General features: G+C 36.9%; 1 protein-coding gene and 1 long non-coding RNA gene across 2 annotated transcripts; one reads left to right on the forward strand and one right to left on the reverse strand.

The window, feature by feature from the left end:
* Positions 1-2,333: 2,333 nt before the first annotated feature.
* Positions 2,334-18,833, forward strand: LOC107572228 (RNA-binding Raly-like protein). The gene is made up of 7 exons (XM_016258658.1): positions 2,334-2,379; positions 4,038-4,113; positions 11,333-11,496; positions 16,974-17,087; positions 17,322-17,461; positions 18,367-18,415; positions 18,517-18,833. The coding sequence occupies exons 2-6, from the start codon at positions 4,046-4,048 to the stop codon at positions 18,400-18,402; spliced, it is 522 nt and encodes a 173-aa protein (XP_016114144.1). The 5' UTR covers positions 2,334-2,379; positions 4,038-4,045; the 3' UTR covers positions 18,403-18,415; positions 18,517-18,833.
* Positions 18,834-19,282: 449 nt separating this feature from the next.
* LOC107572230 (uncharacterized) lies at positions 19,283-19,630 on the reverse strand. The gene is made up of 3 exons (XR_001607301.1): positions 19,564-19,630; positions 19,418-19,478; positions 19,283-19,306 (listed from the first exon to the last, which is right to left on the reverse strand). It is a non-coding gene; the product is annotated as an uncharacterized lncRNA (long non-coding RNA).
* Between the last annotated feature and the right edge of the window lie 90 nt (positions 19,631-19,720).

Raw genomic sequence — 19,720 nt, forward strand, 5'->3', positions numbered from 1 at the left:
GAATCGGCTGGTTTCCGCCTAAAATGTAAGTGACCTAATATTATTGTATTTTCTTATTGAACTGTTTATTGAACTATTAAACAGTCGTAATGGTGAAAACGTTGTGTGATGTTAACTGCATTTTAAATATAAAAACTTTCCATTTTGAATGTTTACCTTTTTACATGTTACTCATGTCTGCATTTGTGATCGGAGAAATGACAAACAACAAGCGCTACTCTACACTGCTCAAAACTCGCGTTTCAGTCATCAGTGGCAAATCCTTTAAATATGAAAACATACTTACAGTCTTTGAGTCAGAAGCGCCAGACTGTCCTTGCAAAGTTGAAACTGCCCAAAAACAGCCTTTGTGCCACAGACGCATTAGGCTACTGGTTCAGGAAACAGTCCTCCATAAAATGCGCTGCACACATCTGGATATTTGGGTTGAATTGTTCTGGAACAGTGTTGTAAATACAACTTAACCACTGATTTCTAGTCTTGTCCTCTTTTGGAAGACCAAACAAAGTAGTTTCGCTTTCACAACGAAACACACAGCGCCTTCACAACATGGCGGCGGCGGCAACAATACTACAGCGAGAATAAAAGTTACGCCTTCTTTCTTTGTGTGAACATTTGGGCGGCGTTATGCAAATCTTCCCACATAGTGAGGTAGATATGTGGGGGCGTGTTAGAACGAGGCGTTTTAGGTAGGCGTGGCTGACTCTTAACTTTTATAAAGAATATCTCTTTGGATTTGAGACTTTAGTCTTTGCAGCTTTACAGATCTTCTTTATGCACCAAGAGCTTGTAACACTCCAAAGAGAAAGGAAAAATTTAAATCACATCATATGACCCCTTTAAAGAAGTCCAAAACACTATAATTATGAATTGCATTAGATACCATAACATTTTCACAATATTTATAGCTTTAAAATTGTAACACAGCAGATCCGGTGTTAGGCTTATTGGACACTTTTTGGTTCTCAGATTGCGGTATCAATTATGTTACATAACCTATATAAATATTTTTGGTTTTAGTAGGCTATACATTCACGATTTTATGCTATACAGTTTCCCAAACTGTAATTATCTGAGGACAAGTGCTTGTAAACACTGTCCACTGCATAAAACACACATTTGGACAGCTGAGATATTCTATGGAAGTTTTTATTTATTATTATTACATATTTTTTATAATATATATATATATTTTCTTCATTTATTGAATAGGTGCAGTTATAGATCCAATTATTGCTATCAAAGCAGTCAAACTTTATATCTTTTCATAGAAGCACAGGCGTTCATTAATCACCTCAATCACCTCAAATGTGTCCCAGGACTAACAGGCGCATTTCTCCGAAATCACAGCTGTCACAGACGACGGCTTTTTGAATCCCAAACCCAAGCGAGTTTCACAGCATCAGCGTGATTTCAGTGAGTCTTGACTACTGGAGAAGTTAGTTCTTCATCTGTCATCCTCTCACATTAGCCTAGTTGGGAGGGGAAGCTCAGGGGAATGAATTTAAAGCTCCCTGAATAACAAGAAAAGAACCAGTCAGCTGTGTCATGTTCAAACGGAACCGGACAGATTTATATGAAGTTATCGTTTCATTGGTTTTCTTAATAAGGGCGCCTGGAGGAACTGTGGCACACGCTAATGAAAGAACAGAGGCTGTCTCAATGGTGAAGCACTCATACACTGAGCAGACAGTGATGGATGAGGTCTCAGCTGAATTTTGCTTCACAACTTTCATTTTTCTTGCCTGTATTTCACTCATTCTCTTCTGCAGGAAATGGATCAGTCCAGCAGCACATTTAAACCCCCTTTGAATTTGATGTGCTTGCAAATGGTACAAGCCCCAGTGTAGCAAAAGCCATTAAGATCTCTCTCTCTCTCTCTCTCTCTCTCTCTCTCTCTCTCTCTCTCTCTGTCTCTTCCCCCTACTGATGATTTATTCACATTTAGCTTGTTTTGAATAGCTCCGGCATGTTGCTTTACTTGATTTTTTTTTCTTCAATTATTCATATCAGCATTGTCTACCTGTCACTACTCAGCTCTGTATGCAGATATCTCATTCTGTCTCTCTCTTCCGCCTGTCTCAGTACCCACAGGGACAATGTTATGCGACCGAACCTTGAATTATGCACACAGTTTCTCTCTCTCTCTCTCTCTCTCTCTCTCTCCCTGTCTCTCTCTCTCTCTCACTCTCTCCCTCCCTCTCTCCCTCTCTCTCCCTCTCTCCCTCTCTCCCTCTCCCTCTCCCTCTCCCTCTCCCTCTCCCTCTCCCTCTCTCTCTCTCTCTCTCTCTCTCTCTCTGAGGTTAGATAAAGAGTGCATTGGAGGGAATCTACAGCAGATGAGCAGGATGTTCCGAATGTAAGACTGCAGGCTTCAGTGTAAGTGTGAGTTTTTTCTCATTCTTTCGATTCATTCTCATCAGCATTTTACAGGAAGCTGAACTGCTGTCAGATTGCAGCTGGTATTTTGAATAGCTGTATGTATACATATTTGATTACTGCATTCAAAAAAATGAAATCATATTTCACTTTTAAAAAAATGTAACAAATAAGGAATCATATGTTGCATAAAGAATTTGAAGTCTTCTTTGCATTATGAAATTATCATGTGAAATTATCTTGAGAACTGAACTAATTTCAGTAGTATTTATCCTGATTTGTTGTATAGTGACTTTCATTTTTACTGATTAAACAAAATCAGTTGGGTCCAGATAGGACGATTTTAATCACTGTTTACTATATTAATTGTATTTGTAATTACTGTATACTGTATTTTTTGAGGGATGAAATAAGATCTGGATATTTATTCAAGAGATGCACACAACTACATCAACTGCATCCCAGTGTTATTTTTGTATTATTTAAATACCATTTATTAATTTGTAAGTTTCAGTGATTTTGTTATGTGCTTTTGTTATTTTATTTGTTTGTTCATTATTATTATTATTATGTTAATATATTTTTGTTTAACGTAAATGTATTTTTATTTTCGTTTTGGTCCATATTTAAAATTTATAAACAAGTCTGTAAAAAATATGGCCCAGTTTTAATATGAAGGAATTGTCCGTATTGATTTTTCACAGGTGTTATACCTGTATTATGAATTACACATTGCATTATGTTGTGTTTTAGGGTTAAAGGAAACTTATTTTAACAGATAGTGTCCTGGCAGAAAATTACCAATACATTTTCAAATTTTATTTCCAATTTTAGTTATTTTATCTAATATTTATATTTTATTTTTAATTCAGTTTTATTTTTAGTTTTTAATATTGTATTATTTGTTTTAGTTAACAATAACTCTAAATCAACCAGACTTAATTAGATTACACCAACAAAACTATTCTTTTTTTTTGAATAATCAGATCAGCTAGAAATAGCACCTTCCATTATATGAACTGCACATTTTCACATTTTACACTGTAATAACATATAGAGATAGTAATGTTAGGCTATTATACAGGGACTTTCTGCAGTGATCTGATTATTTAGTCACTGTTGTTCTTCTAATGTGTGTTATTTAATGTGTGAAGACAAATAATAGTCTTACAAACTCAAAATTGTAGACAGACACTCACACACATGCACTCCAGGTGTTTTATTGTAGTCATTACTTGTTAAATGGCCTATATCACTAGGACAGTGATGCATTCGTGGTGAAAGTGCACTGAATAGTGTTCACCATGTGACAGAGATATTAATCTCGAAGCACAGATGATTAACCCTAACCAAGCAACATATGTTGGTTTATAATAGCCTTTCAATGAAATAATGAGCCTGTCTTTCTTTAAACATATTTTGGCAATTCCCATTGTAACAAAAAAGTTATTTTAGGTCGATTTTCTCCATTCTAATACCCTGATACCATAATATTTAAATGTATTCTGTTTCTTGATAGAGTGATTCAGTATTTTTTTTATTACACTATAAATATAAAGAACGAGGCAGCGCATGTTGTGTGACAGAAGGAGTGTTGTATTATTCAGGTCGTTGTTGTTTTCCTTTCAGCGCGAACTTGAGCTGTCTTTCTTATTTAGACAAAAGCATGACGGGAGTTTTGCGACCCTCCAAACAGAGACCCAGTATGAAGCGACCTCGAAATGAGCCTTACAGGTACATCCACACTCACACACACAAACACACACACACACACACACAGGTTTTTTTTTATGATTTATGGGGACTCTCCATAGGCGTAATGGTTTTTATACTGTACAAACCGTATTTTCTATTGCCCTACACCAACCCTACACCTAAACCTACCCCTCACAGGAAACTTTCTGCATTTTTAGATTTTCAAAAAAACTCATTCTGAATTATTTATAAGCCTTTTGAATTACGGGGACACTCAAAATGTCCTCATAAATCACCTTCTCGTTGTAATACCTATGTCATACCCATGTTATTATACAAATTTGTGTCCTCATAAACCACACAAACACGCACGCACACACACACACACACACACACACTCATTTCTCACAGGCATATTTCACAGCTCATGTCATGAAGAAATATGAAACATCTGCGTGCAGTTCCACTCATATTTTTGACACTGTGTCACTCTGCTTTTTTCACTCTGATTTTCTCATCTTTCTCAAGTCTATCCATCTGCTTTGAGTCCCTGCCAACATCCATTTTCTGGTGTTTTTGATATTAGGCTTTGTTCTGTTCTGAGTTATGAGCTAGAGGACATTTCCGGTGCAATTAGACTTGTATGAGGTATATTTTTAAAACTGGTAGCACTTTATTTTACAGTCCTATTCCTCATACTATGTACTTATTATAGTAATTACAATAACTATGTAATAACTAGGTACTAACCCTACTCCATGTAGTTACCTTGTATTACCAGAACTTTCTTAGGTAAGGACACTGTAAGTACATATAAGTACACGTACTGTAAAATAAAGTGTAACCAAAAAAGTATTCGCTAAAGAGTTTTAGGCCACGACACAAACCACAAGATTACAAACTTTGGCTTGGAAGCAAGAAAAAAAAATTAAAATTTGACAAAAATACACAAGTACAAGTCTGTGTAATTAACGGCTTTAATGAGGGAAAGAACTACAATCCCATGAAACAATATATTTTACATTTTATTGCAAAATATGCAAGTATTCAAAAAGCGTAGGGAGACTGACTCTATAATGTCATTTGCAGTGGGTAGATGCTAAAGTGTTCTTTTTGTGCGATTGCGTATCGCAGTTTTGATTGGTGGAGGTTTCTTTACAGAATCGTGGGTTATGTAGTTTTTCACCAGGAATTCCATGATTATTTAAACATGATTAGTTCAAAAATAAGTTGAAATAATGTGGGCTGATGGCTTCAACAAAAGCATATACCTTCAATTAACAACCTGGAAGCTCACAGTAGGTCTGTGTTTAATGGTTTATAAATGATAGAAAATGTACAAAACTGAATGGCTATAGACCGTAATCAGGTTACACGCCATATTGAATTTAACGTGGATGAAAACGAGGCTGTGGTGGACAGAAGGTCCTAGATCACGTCATTTTCACAGCTCACAACTTTCAAAACTGTTTTATGTTTTTATCAATTGAATGTTTTTTGAATATAAATTCTGATCTGTCGGTATATTGTTAAACAGCAATGCAATCCATTGAATGCACTGTATTTCTATCCCTCACAGCCTCGTTTTCATTTCTGTCAAAACTTCAATATAGCGCTACCCTGACTAAGGTCTACTGACAGCATCTCTGACATGCTGTTGATTACTAAAGAAATTATTTCAACTCGTCACTCATTGTGTAGAAACATAAAATTCCAGTTATGCGCTTTAGTAATTCAGTGGAGTCAATGAAAGTCAGTGATGCAAGGCATGGAAAAACTAGAATAAATGTTAAAAAATACACATCCATAAAAAATGTGTTGAGCATATCAGCATATTAGAATGATTTCTTAAGGATCATGTGACCCTGAAGACTGGAGTAATGATGCTGACAATTCAGCTTTGATCACAGCAATAAATTACATTTTACTATATATTCAAACAGAAAACAGTCATTTTAAATTGTAATAATATTTCACAATATTACTGTTTTTAGTGTATTTTAATTCAAATAAATGCAGCCTTGGTGAGCAGAAAATACTTCTTTCAAAATCATAAAAATATATACCTATCCCAGTTTTAATTGATGGTTGCATCATGACTTTTTTAGATTCATTATAGTTAGACTTTTGTTGAAAATTGTATAATTGTGTTTTCAAAAAAAACATTTGAAACATTTCTAAGAATTTCAAATATGTGTTATTAACTGCGATAAAACAGTTTAAATGTCCTAAACTTGCATTGGCATGCAAAGACCAATATGTAATAGGCTTCATTTATACTGCAGCTCTTGATGCCCAATTCCGATTTGTTGACTACATCCAATTTTTTTTTTATGACCAGTTTACATCTTCTTTTAAAGATGAACCATATTCAATATCTGCATTCACAATATACTCAATATAACCCAAGGTAGACATACTGACCTGGAAACAGGGTTGCCAGATCTGAGAAACAAAACCAGCCCAATTGTTAATTAAAACTATCCCAGTTGCGGGGTTTTTTTTCCCTGTAGTTTTCCTCTCCATCAGGGGTTCCACTTCATCGAAATCACATTTTGGGGAGAGCAGGTGATTGCTTTAACCAGAGAACGAAAAAACAACCTTTGGCAACAGTGTAAAATTAGCCCAATTAGTGGGAAAACCACAGACTTGGCAACATTGCCAATGACAGGGGAGTATCCGACCTGTCCACCAGTGTCCAGGTCCGCGGTTTTGCCACGGAATTGGGCTACTTTAACACTGATGCCGCGAGTTGTTTTTCATGTCCTTGGATTATAGCGACCCCAATAATGTGATATTTATTCCATGGAATGCAAATTTTACCAGGGGAATCCCCCTAAAACGTGATTGGGCTAGTTTTGGGCTAGTTTTGAGGAGCAATTGGGCGGGTTTTATTGTGAAAACCTGGCAACCTGACAACAGCAGTCCACTTACATGGCAGACGCAAATGACAGATTCATATCAGACTTATTTCCATATAAATGACGCCTGGTTTGAGACTATCAGAATCCATGTGCTTTTTTCCTGCTTACATGTTCGTGGGTAATATCCGATTTGTGGGAGGAAAAAATCAGAAATTGGTCACTTGAAACATGTAATGTAAATGCGGCCATTGAGACTTGGGCCAGAACATAGCAACTGCATAGCAACACCCTGGCAACCAGTCACGACATTCACGCATATAAACATCTATGATAAACACTGTTTATATACTGTATTACAGACCGAACTGAATGTCCTTTATCTACCCACAATGCACTCTAAAATGTACAAGGTCTATAATGCAGTTTCATAGTTCATTTAATCTCATTTACCTTCCTAAGCATCCTACCAGCACTTAAACACACACACTTTCTCACACACACGCGCGCGCGCAACAGGAATTTACTCCACTTATTTGCATAATGTTATAGTGCGGCTTTGACTGGCGTCTTCTCTCTTGGCTCTGGGCTCTGTTTGACTCACGCAGCTGCTTATTTGCCTCTTGTTAAGTGTTTTCACATATCAGGAACTTTGTTCTCTATTTCAATCTCATCAGAAGGTCTGACGTCTCATTGGTTATGGCCTGCGGTCAGATGCTGTTGTTACTGCATTAGTGTGTGCCGAGATTCAACACAACCTCTGGATTCTATCTGCATTTTAAACGCCCTCCCGCAGGGCCAAGCATCCCTTCGTAGAGAGAAAACCTCTGAAAATACGTTTGGCTGCATGCATTAGTGTGGCACACGGGGGTTTCTCTAGAGGCCGTTTTTTTTGCTCAGAGATGTGTGTGTGTCTGCCATAACAAAAGTCTAAATTTAACCCTCTGCTGTGCACTGTTGCCTCTGGCTAACAAAGCCATTTTCTTCACTTTGGAAGCTTATAAGAGAGCAATAAAATGATTCACGGGGGATTACTTTTAATAAACAATAGAACGCTTTTTCTCGGTGCTCATTTTAAAATGTGTACCGTGTCTTTTGCTCTGCAGAACTGCTCACTGAAAACATACTCTTTAAAAATATAATTCACATTTGTCAGTGAGTGGACATGGATGCAGCTGAATGAATATGGATGCAAACACAATAGAGAATACTGCAGTTGAAATATTTTCATATCTTATGTTATTTATATTATATTGTTAAAGCATCTGTCTTTTAGTATTGACTTAAAGTTGAAGTAAAATGTAATTAAAAATAAAACTGAAATCTGTCATGTAGCAGTGAGTGTAAAATATGTATGACAATGTTTAGCGTAAAACTGTTTGTTTGTTATTTTTAACATTAACATTTAAAAAATATATATATAAAAAATATAATATTTTGACATTAGTTAAAAAAATTCAAATATGTAAATATGAATAAATATAAATAAATAAATAAAAATCTGTCTTTGGTTAAATTCTATCTTGCAGTACCATGAAAGCTTATTTACGCCTCAGAATAAAAATATCAAAAAGGTAATTAACGCTTTATCTCACAAATCTGCTTTTTTTCTTAAAACTAAATATATATTTCCAGAATTCACACATTTTAGAATTGCAAGTTTATATCTCACAATTGTGAGTTTCCATCTCGCATTTTTTTAAGTTTTGTCTCAGACTTGGGAGTTTGTATCTTGCTATTTTGAATTAACATTCACATTTCTGATTTTTTCAGAATTCTGAGTTTACGTTATGCACTTCTGTTTTGTTTTCTTGTTTTTTGTTTTTTCTGAATTCTTTGGACACGTAGTTTGACCACATACGTATGCAGAATTCTGGATTTAAAAAAAAACATCAGAATTGTGAGACAAAATGTTGCAATTACCTCTTTTATATTTTATTACATGGAGGACATAAGCTTCCGTACCATACAGCATTGAATAAATAAATAAATAAATAATGCAATAGTTTTATGAAATAGTTTATGATGGCAATAATTTTTAACTCAATTTCTACATATTCATAAAATGTGAGTGGTGCGAAAGCTTCTGCTGCAATTTTTGGGTGGTTGTCATGTTGATGCTAAGTAGTTACTAAGATGTGTTGAGTGTTGTAGTTGGTTGCTAGGGCACTGCTATGCAGTTAAGTATTATGTGTGGCTCAAGTTTTAAGAGCCCACAACGAAGTTGAATACTTTAAGGTTTGGTTCAAATCACTCACCCTAAATATGAGCAAGAGTAAAAGGGATATCACTATTAACGAGGTTCAGACACGTTGGGACTGAGAAGTATTTGAGGCTGAGATCTGCAGCTGTGAGCAGGTTATTTTAAGAGCTGGATATCACTGTCATTAGACTCTTTTATCCTGCAGCTTAGAGTGGCAATCTGACCCAGTCTGATCCCATTGCAGTCAAATGTATATCTCCCTCAATCACCGTATTCCTCTGAGGCAAAGTAATTTACAGCTCCCTATCTGTGAATCAGAGAATCTCTCTGGACTGTGTTGAATCCAGGGAAAACCGTGGAACAGGATCAATATAGGGTTTGAAAAGCACTTTCAACCTGAGAGCAAAGCAAAAGCACACAGGTGATCACTCAACACAAAACAACAACAGTATTCATTCATGGACTAGTGATATACCATTCTGTTTGCATATTTTAAGCTCTTATATGGACTTTATTTTTCAGTTAATGGTATAAGTATATGGAGACCAAATCAATCAATAGAGAAATGAAATTCATAAGCACTTTCTGCTGGAGAAACAGAACAGGAATGCTGTATATTGTTCGTATGTGAATATGGTTATTGTAGCTATAAAAACATGTAAAGGTGCAATCCACACAACAACCAAACTACTTTACCAACCAAAATATCAGTCAGCCAAATAACCTACTGACAGTCATTCAAATGTTGTCTCTTTTAATTTTATTTAATGGACTTCAGCTGACATGAACAGTTCATTGTTAATTAATATTTGTTCATTAATAACACTTAAAATGCAAAAAATGTCAGGGATCTGGAAGGAGGACCCAATTGCAGTGTGAGTAACAAGGGTTTATTGACAAAACAGATCAATACAAACTTACACTGTTCAATTCGGTCTGTTCAGTGAGTTTGTCCCAGTGCGCCGTTTAACACTTTCTGTCCTGCTGTGATTTACACAGCGAATTTAGTTAACAACAAACAGATGCGCTAATGATACAGCAAACAATTTCTGCAAGCTACAATGATAGATCAGAGTGTTTGTGCCAATTCAATATTGTTTTATAAAGCTAAACCTCATGATGAGAGATATAATTGCTGGATGATGTCTTTATGGCCCCTGCTGTTCTACAATTTATTGAACAGCCAGCAAATCAGTCTTCACGTTAAAATGAAAGCTGATATCTGTCCTGATGTACATGAATGACCATTAATAGAAGCGCATACAGTGAAGCGTTTGATTCAGATGTAAAAAAAAGAGAGAAATATATAAAGGTGTGTGTATACTTCCCGTACCCTGTGTATATATATATATATATATATATATATATATGCATACTGTATGAGAAATGTTGCTTTGGCAACTATCTGAAATAAAACTTTTGAATAGTAAAAAAAAAAAAAAATTTTTTTAACTATGTGCAACCAAGATCCCAAATATAAAATGGTCAAATATGATAACCATTACACTCTTACTCCTAGCGGAGTAACTAGTTAGAATTTTTTTTTAATTTGAGCAATTTAATTGAAAAACCGTAATATTTAATAACCGGACAGACAAGGGACCTTTCAATTCTGCTGAAATCTGCAGCAATTTCTTTTGCTGTAGATTCAGTGTGGGCCTGCTTATGCCTTTACTTTTGTCTGGTCCCGTCTCTTTCACTCTATGCTAGCTCGTTTTCCTAAATGCATGTTCCATCACGCTCTTGACACCAGCAGCAGATTTCTCCCAATCTCTCATCTCCTGATATCTCTCTCCAGTCACAAACCGCTAGGCCTCAGGGCATGATGGGAAAAGTCTCCTATTTCATAGACCCTGCTAATCTTTAAATAAAAGCTTAGCAATTTTTGAAAAAGCTTTTTGTTGCCAAGTTTTGCCGGAGACGTTCGCAGCATGCCGAGGATGTGACAGAGCGGATAAAGCTGGAGACGTAGAGTGATCAGTAAAGTGCCATGCCCCTAATGTATGTATCATGCAGAGGCTGCGGCTGGCATGCATAATTGCTGTGATGTTCTTCAGTTGCGGAACAGGAAGTAGGCCAGGGCCTGCCAATAATAACCATGCATTGTGAATCAGAATTCAGAGCATCATGAAAGAAAATCTTCCTAGAGAACTTACTATTTCTTTCAGTTTACTCATCTGGTTTTCATTTTCAGGGTTTTCGATTATCAACATGTTCCGATGTCTGTGACGACCATCCCGTGTGACTTCGCATCTTTTCGACGGACGTGTTCCTCTCCCTCTTTTTCTTCCGCAGCCCTGCGGCAAAGCACAGAAAAACCTCAGAGCAGACACAAGTCCAGGAGCAGAGGAACCCAGCGTAAGATGCACTTCCAAAGCTCAAGATGTATAAAGACCTCATGAAATCAAGATTTAAGTTTTGTACATTTTAGCATATATACAATTAAAATGTAAAATTTTTCTATGAAAAACGGACTGAATATGGTAATGACAATCTTGCATTAAAGGGGTGGTTGACTGTTTTTTTTTTCTAGGCTTGATTGTGTTTATGGGGTGCAGTCTAACATGTGTTAATGCTTTGTTTTTTAAAAAACACATTATTTTTCACATAATTTACCTTTATTCCACACCACTCTGTCTCTTCTCTGAGAAACACGCTGATCATTTCCTTCTTTTATGAAGCCCCGCCCTCAGAAATAGGCGATGGGCTCTGATTGGTTAGCAACCCCAGTGTGTTGTGATTGGCTCAACCGCCTCTAGTGCGCGTCTAGAATTTTAAAAGATGATATCTTCGTTTGCATTGAACTTTCAGTTTCGTAACTTTTGCAGATATTGTTTATGCTCAAACAGCAACATTACACACTAACTAACATTAAAAAAGTGAAATCGCCCCTTTAAGGGGAATGTCCAAAAATTTGAATTTGGCAATTGATAACAAATAGCAAATCATGGTTTTGCTGGGCTGCATAACAGTTATGCACGATTCCAATTTCCTGTTTTTATAGGAAATCCACCGTGTCTACACTGGGTGCAGTTGTTGTGATGTGACATGGCAAAATCAATGAAAACCTATAATAATCACTAATACCCCATTCTCATAACTTTGACTAATGTTCTGGCAAAGTTCTCTCAAAGTAATGAACAAACGTTCTTCCAGTAACATTCATTCAGTGTTCATTATCTGGTCTTTAGCAATGTTCTTAAAACAGAAAAACATTATTTTTACATTGTTCATGCAACGTCTGAAACATTTTAGTTGGACATTTTTCAAATATGTTTTTTTTATTATTTTACGTTCTTTCAGAATGTTCAGAGTAACGTACCCATAATATTTGCAAAATTATAAAATGAAATGTATGCATAACCAATGTCAAAATTTACTTTTTGAATGTTCAAAGAACATTCAGAAATAATGTTTTCATAACCACAGAGAATGTTAGCAAAACATTGGTAGAACATATTGTCCAGTCCAGTTGGGAAACCTGTCTGGAAACAACTGTAATTTTTTTGTTTGACAGTTTGTTTTACAAACAATACACTTTAAAATGTAGACAGCCTCAAGCTGTTGCAATGGCGTGATACGTGACAGTGGTCAAGCCCCTTTGTCGAGACATTCTCAAGCTGTTTTAGCGCTGTGTAACGCAACACAACAACAGTCAAGCCCAGTGTAGACACATTTTTGTCCAACCAATGACAGATGGGAGGCGGGACACAAAGACCAGTTGGGAAATCTGTTTGGAAACAATTACTTTTAATTTGTTACAGTTTGTTTTATGAATTACACATTGTAAAATGTAGCCTCAAGCTGTTTTAGCTCAATGCAATGCAACAGTCACACCTGGTGTAGAAACTGAAATTTCAGCAAAAATTCAAGTAGGTATAACTGCAGACCAGAGATCTCCAAAATGGGGCGTGGTCTCCTCGCGCAAAGACTTTCACCATTGGCTCTGGCTCCAGCCAATTGTTATTGACTTACATTTCAAAATAAAACTTTATAAATTAAACATTGTTTCTAGTTCATCTAAAATAAAATATGCTATATAAGTAAATATTCTCTGTGAGAGCAGAGCCCAAAGCTCACGGCCAGTGGTGTTCGGACTGGAGTTTGAACATCTGCTTAATGATATAAACAGGAATCACCCATGAGCTCTCCCGCGAGCCGTCCCAGCGCAGCGCAGGAGAAAGATTTTACTCTATCGCTTTGTTCTAAGCAGCGGGGGCGACCCGGGGCTCGAAATTCGCAGGGAAGGAGTGGGTAATGACGCTGGGTGTAACTAAAAAGGTGCCATTGTCCGGTGAGGTCCGGTTGGGGAGTTACGGAACGATCTCATATCGCATAATTTTATTAACTGTTTATCTCCTGAACTGCATCTTTCTTTACAACGCTATTCAGCGCCAATCCCGCCGTGCAGAAAAAACACATTATTTTTCACATAATTTACCTTTATTCCACACCACTCTGTCTCTTCTCTGAGAAACACGCTGATAATTTCCTTCTTTTATGAAGCCCCGCCCTCAGAAATAGGCGATGGGCTCTGATTGGTTAGCAACCCCAGTGTGTTGTGATTGGCTCAACCGCCTCTAGTGCGCGTCTAGAATTTTAAAAGATGATATCTTCGTTTGCATTGAACTTTCAGTTTCGTAACTTTTGCAGATATTGTTTATGCTCAAACAGCAACATTACACACTAACTAACATTAAAAAAGTGAAATCGCCCCTTTAAGGGGAATGTCCAAAAATTTGAATTTGACAATTGATAACAAATAGCAAATCATGGTTTTGCTGGGCTGCATAACAGTTATGCACGATTCCAATTTCCTGTTTTTATAGGAAATCCACCGTGTCTACACTGGGTGCAGTTGTTGTGATGTGACATGGCAAAATCAATGAAAACCTATAATAATCACTAATACCCCATTCTCATAACTTTGACTAATGTTCTGGCAAAGTTCTCTCAAAGTAATGAACAAACGTTCTTCCAGTAACATTCATTCAGTGTTCATTATCTGGTCTTTAGCAATGTTCTTAAAACAGAAAAACATTATTTTTACATTGTTCATGCAACGTCTGAAACATTTTAGTTGGACATTTTTCAAATATGTTTTTTTTATTATTTTACGTTCTTTCAGAATGTTCAGAGTAACGTACCCATAATATTTGCAAAATTATAAAATGAAATGTATGCATAACCAATGTCAAAATTTACTTTTTGAATGTTCAAAGAACATTCAGAAATAATGTTTTCATAACCACAGAGAATGTTAGCAAAACATTGGTAGAACATATTGTCCAGTCCAGTTGGGAAACCTGTCTGGAAACAACTGTAATTTTTTTGTTTGACAGTTTGTTTTACAAACAATACACTTTAAAATGTAGACAGCCTCAAGCTGTTGCAATGGCGTGATACGTGACAGTGGTCAAGCCCCTTTGTCGAGACATTCTCAAGCTGTTTTAGCGCTGTGTAACGCAACACAACAACAGTCAAGCCCAGTGTAGACACATTTTTGTCCAACCAATGACAGATGGGAGGCGGGACACAAAGACCAGTTGGGAAATCTGTTTGGAAACAATTACTTTTAATTTGTTACAGTTTGTTTTATGAATTACACATTGTAAAATGTAGCCTCAAGCTGTTTTAGCTCAATGCAATGCAACAGTCACACCTGGTGTAGAAACTGAAATTTCAGCAAAAATTCAAGTAGGTATAACTGCAGACCAGAGATCTCCAAAATGGGGCGTGGTCTCCTCGCGCAAAGACTTTCACCATTGGCTCTGGCTCCAGCCAATTGTTATTGACTTACATTTCAAAATAAAACTTTATAAATTAAACATTGTTTCTAGTTCATCTAAAATAAAATATGCTATATAAGTAAATATTCTCTGTGAGAGCAGAGCCCAAAGCTCACGGCCAGTGGTGTTCGGACTGGAGTTTGAACATCTGCTTAATGATATAAACAGGAATCACCCATGAGCTCTCCCGCGAGCCGTCCCAGCGCAGCGCAGGAGAAAGATTTTACTCTATCGCTTTGTTCTAAGCAGCGGGGGCGACCCGGGGCTCGAAATTCGCAGGGAAGGAGTGGGTAATGACGCTGGGTGTAACTAAAAAGGTGCCATTGTCCGGTGAGGTCCGGTTGGGGAGTTACGGAACAGTCTCATATCGCATAATTTTATTAACTGTTTATCTCCTGAACTGCATCTTTCTTTACCACGCTATTCAGCGCCAATCCCACCGTGCAGTCAATTTCACTGGTTAAGGTTAGGGTCAGGTGTGGGGTAGGTTTAGGGGTTAGCATTGTTTGTAGCATAGTGTAGGAAATCAACACTTTAATTGACACAACCAATAAAATCTTTAGAATCAGCTGTGGGGCGGAGTTTGCACTGAAGTGGATTGGAGGAAAAAGTGCGCATGCGTGTCATGTGCCTGTCTGCCAATGGGAGGAAGCCACGCCCTATTTTGGAGCTCCCACCCAGTTTTGGAGTTCCCGCCCCCATTTAGTGATCTCCAGGCTGCCGTTATACCCTTCTCCAAAAATTTGCAGGCACAATAGGTCCATTGTCTACTATAAATAATGTAGCAATTAATGCTTTCAAACCCACCTTTCTGTTGGTCAACTTGAAAATGAGTGCAACGGGGAATTTTTTCACCCTCACATGAAACTCAAGATTATGCAGAATTCCTACTGGAATTAAAATTAAACTGTCAGTACGTTTATAGCAAGCTGCCTGAGCAATTTTAAGGTAACTCTATCGTCCCCTTGAGTACTGGAGTTTATCACAGTGAGAATGCTGTGCAGAAAGGCACAGCATTGCAATTCTTTGGCAAATTTCATGTTTGCATTTGCATCTTATAATGAATATCAGCATCTCTTGTACAAAATTTTGTACCCTTGGATTGTGCTTTGGTGAATGTTGCTCTTATAATTGTTTTTTTTTTGTGAGCGTGCATGTCTACGTGCATGCATGCGCCTCTGCTGTCGAACTCCAGATGGTTTCTTCATTAAAATCCTCCCTCCGCTATAGAACGACTCCCTCAGTAATCAAACCTAGCCTTTCACCAAAAGCAATTATAGCAAATTAATAGTGCATAACCAATAAGAAGAGTTTATAGTGCTTTATTACAAGCCCTAATAGTTTTTACTGCCAGCAGATCACAGTAGAATGAGTTTGCCTTTGTAGTTGGGAGGTCAAACCGCTTTTTAATGGCTGGTGCTGAGCTGGAATGGTTTTTTTTTATCCAGCTGGGATTGGAGGGGTGTTTGAGTGGTATTATCATGCTGCGGAAAAGAGGTCCAATCTAAGTTTCCATCATTAGAGACATTAGATTAGAAGAGTTGCTTATATCTGGGCATCCTCATTTGTCTCTTGAAAGTACTACAATTGAACTTTTTGGTTCTTTTTTTTTACTTTTTAAAGCTGAAGTTTATTGTTTTTCTATGCTTAAAATGGCAAAAGCGCTCAAATTGTGGCTCAACCAATGATATGAGTTTGGGGAGGGGCTACATGTTTGTCCAACCAATGGCAAATTAAGGGGTGGGGCAGAAAAGACCAGTTGGGAAACATGTTTGGAAATAGTAATTTTTGCAGTCCGTTTGGTGCTGCTACTTGCACAGAAATGACACACTTTATCACATAATCCACTTTAAGCTATTGTGTGCTAACTGCTAGGCTACATCTCATATGTCTTTACGTCTTTATTTAAAGCTGCAGTTTGCTCCACTAGTGGTGGCAAATAGAAATGCAATATGTTTGGCAATACTGTCTCAACCAGTGGCATTAGTTAGTCGCTAGTGTCGCTGAACATAACATTAATGCTCGCTAACCTCCTTCTCTCTGCAGTAAGAATGGAGGAGCTGATGTGCATTAAGAAAGAACTGACGGTGATTAAATCACAGATAGACGAGCTGCTGGACAGTCTGGAGCGGATGGACCCTCAAAGCCAAGCGCTGTCAGGTAAGACACTCATCAGATGCACCTTGTAAAAGTGGATTATGAACCAGGGCAATGGGGTCTCATATTTGTGATGTTGTTTGTCATTATTTGGACATTATGTCTCACATTTTGACCAAGTGGCGCCTCTAAAGGGGCTGGAGCCTCAGGGCCTTGGCAGCATTTCTGTCCTTGATCTTCAGATATATGTCATTTAGCGTGTGTGTGTGTGTGTGTGTGTGTGTGTGTGAATCTCAGGAGACGGTGTGGTGTTCTCTCCGCTCCATGGTTCTGTGAGCAGTGCGGACGATTCGTCTGGTAACTCTCCTCCCCTGAGGACAGACAGAGACACACAGAGCCCACAGACAGCAGACAGCAGTGATGAAAACAGACAGCATGTAAACACACACACACACACACACACACACACACACACAATGGCTGATGCTCAACTCCCACTCAGACACTTAGAAACAGTAGTCATGAGACCAGATTAAATCAATTATACTCATAAGTAAAGTCTGCATTTTTACAAATTTACTGTCAAATTATCATAGTTAAAGAAATTGTGACTACAATCCTAGTGAAACTAATTAATAAATTACAGTTTTTTCAGTCACTTTGGTACTATTTTCACAAGCTCACATTAACAGAGCTTTATGAAAGGCTGTTACTGTGAATGAAACATTTATATAAATTAAAAACTTCTTTTGTGTAGTGAAAAGGATACTTTGTGGTTGTGTGTATTGTATTAAGACAAGTGAAAATATGCTGAAATATTTGAAAAAAGTGCAATTTTGATGATCTGTTGTGATATTAGTACTAAGAGTTTTGAAAATATACACCTTACTTGTGAAAATAGTACCAAAGTGAATAAAAAACGAATATATATACACGTATGTATGTGTATATATATATATATATATATATATATATATACTTTTTTGTACTTTTTTCTATTACTTAATTACATTTTCCCATTACATTAAGTATTTTTTGCATTACGGTAAATCATTCTTACGATTTTGAAATGAAAAGACAGGTTCTTGACAGGTTTATTGAGACTCACAAAGTAACAATATCCATAGTAATTGTGGTGTTTTAGTGTGAACTGTATTTACCATGGTAAATTTCTGTTATTGTGATAGATTTTAAAACAGGCTTAAACACCAAACTTGTTTTTTGAACTAAAACATCTTGAAACAATATTTCAGGATATACAAAAATGGTATAATGCTATAAAAATGTAAATGTTTGACAGTCATCTGTTTCTATCCAATCTATTTATTCATGTGTTTTCTAGGTTAATTACTATGAATCAGATTTGCTCTACATGTAAACGCAGGTTTCAGGTAAGTTGGAACCTGTAACTTTTTTGTTTTTGTTTTGTTTAATAAACTGCCAAACTGTACCCCTCACCCTCCCCACTAAATGTTCTGTTGCTCTCTCACAGATTCCGAGTTCAGATACCAAGTTTTTGAGAAAGGTCACAGGATCTCTAATGATGGTGTAAAGAAAAGCACCAGGAAGGAAGAGAAACAATATCTGGATCATTTCCAAATATCTAGATCTGTTCAAAATGGCATCATGTCAACTGAGCATTAATCCAGTTTGAATCCGGTTGTGGAGCAGCTGCCTAACACAAGCTGTTTTTCCATGATTTCAGTCAATACTGATACGACTCCAGTTCAGGATCAAATTAAAGGATACCAACCACACATGTACACACACACATGCACACACACACACACACACACACACACACACACATACACATGCGGTCGCACAAAGTGACTATACTTGCACTTCTTAAAAACTGACAGTTTGTAATATCTTAAACTCACCATGTCATCGGTGATTCTGATGTTAAACACTTTAGTGTTGTGGAACACCAAGAATGCGGAGTTGATGGTGAAGGCAGATACTGCAATGTAGAACATTTTGGTGTTCTGGGAAGCCAACGAGAAAGCTGGGGGAGAGAAGTGGGGTTCTGTGCGCTGTTGAGTGTTGTAGAATACACCCTAAAATTGTGACAAACATCCAAATTCAGCTGTAAAAAAATATATTTTGGCAAGGAATTTGTAATGTATGTTACAGTTATGTGTCAATTTCTGCATGATGCTTTAGATTTAATTAAATAATTTTCAATTGTACCTTTAATCCCATCCCAATGCTGGTATCAGAGATGACAACAGACCTCAGCGAGTAGTCAATCTCAACATATTTACTTACTTTGGCTGTAACTTAAGGGTCACAACAACAAAAAACATATGATTTTGGATGTCATGAATGCTGTCATGGAAGAATTTTCATACTCATTGCAGTCACTGGTTAACAGTGTTTAATCATAGCACCATTTAATGTTGCCAGCTGTGTGTTTAAATCATCAAGGGGCGTTTTCAACAAGGAGCAGATCTGAAACAACAAATTGTATTGACATAGGATGGATACTTGGCATTGGTTTCTTTTGTAATCAGGGAATGTTCAGCGAACGTCTTACCTTTCTCTGCAAATATATGCGCACAATGTCATTAAGCAAGGACATAATTTTTTTAAGAATCCATCTTATCAATCTCCATCTGTCAATATAGAAATCAAATTGTAACAAAATCAAAATGTTAGTTCCCTTTCAGTCGGTCACTCTCGACGTCACGTCG

The sequence above is a fragment of the Sinocyclocheilus grahami genome, unplaced genomic scaffold, assembly GCF_001515645.1.
Source record: "Sinocyclocheilus grahami isolate Dianchi unplaced genomic scaffold, SAMN03320097.WGS_v1.1 scaffold1720.1, whole genome shotgun sequence".
Classification (NCBI taxonomy): domain Eukaryota; kingdom Metazoa; phylum Chordata; class Actinopteri; order Cypriniformes; family Cyprinidae; genus Sinocyclocheilus; species Sinocyclocheilus grahami.

What these genes read in the sequence shown, in the direction of transcription:
- LOC107572228 (XM_016258658.1), top strand. Translation starts at nt 4,046, where the DNA reads ATGACGGGAGTTTTGCGACCCTCCAAACAGAGACCCAGTATGAAGCGA. An exon ending in CAGGAGCAGAGGAACCCAGC is followed by an intron (nt 11,497 to 16,973) that starts GTAAGATGCACT and finishes TTCTCTCTGCAG; the next exon opens with TAAGAATGGAGGAGCTGATG. An exon ending in TCAAAGCCAAGCGCTGTCAG is followed by an intron (nt 17,088 to 17,321) that starts GTAAGACACTCA and finishes TGTGAATCTCAG; the next exon opens with GAGACGGTGTGGTGTTCTCT.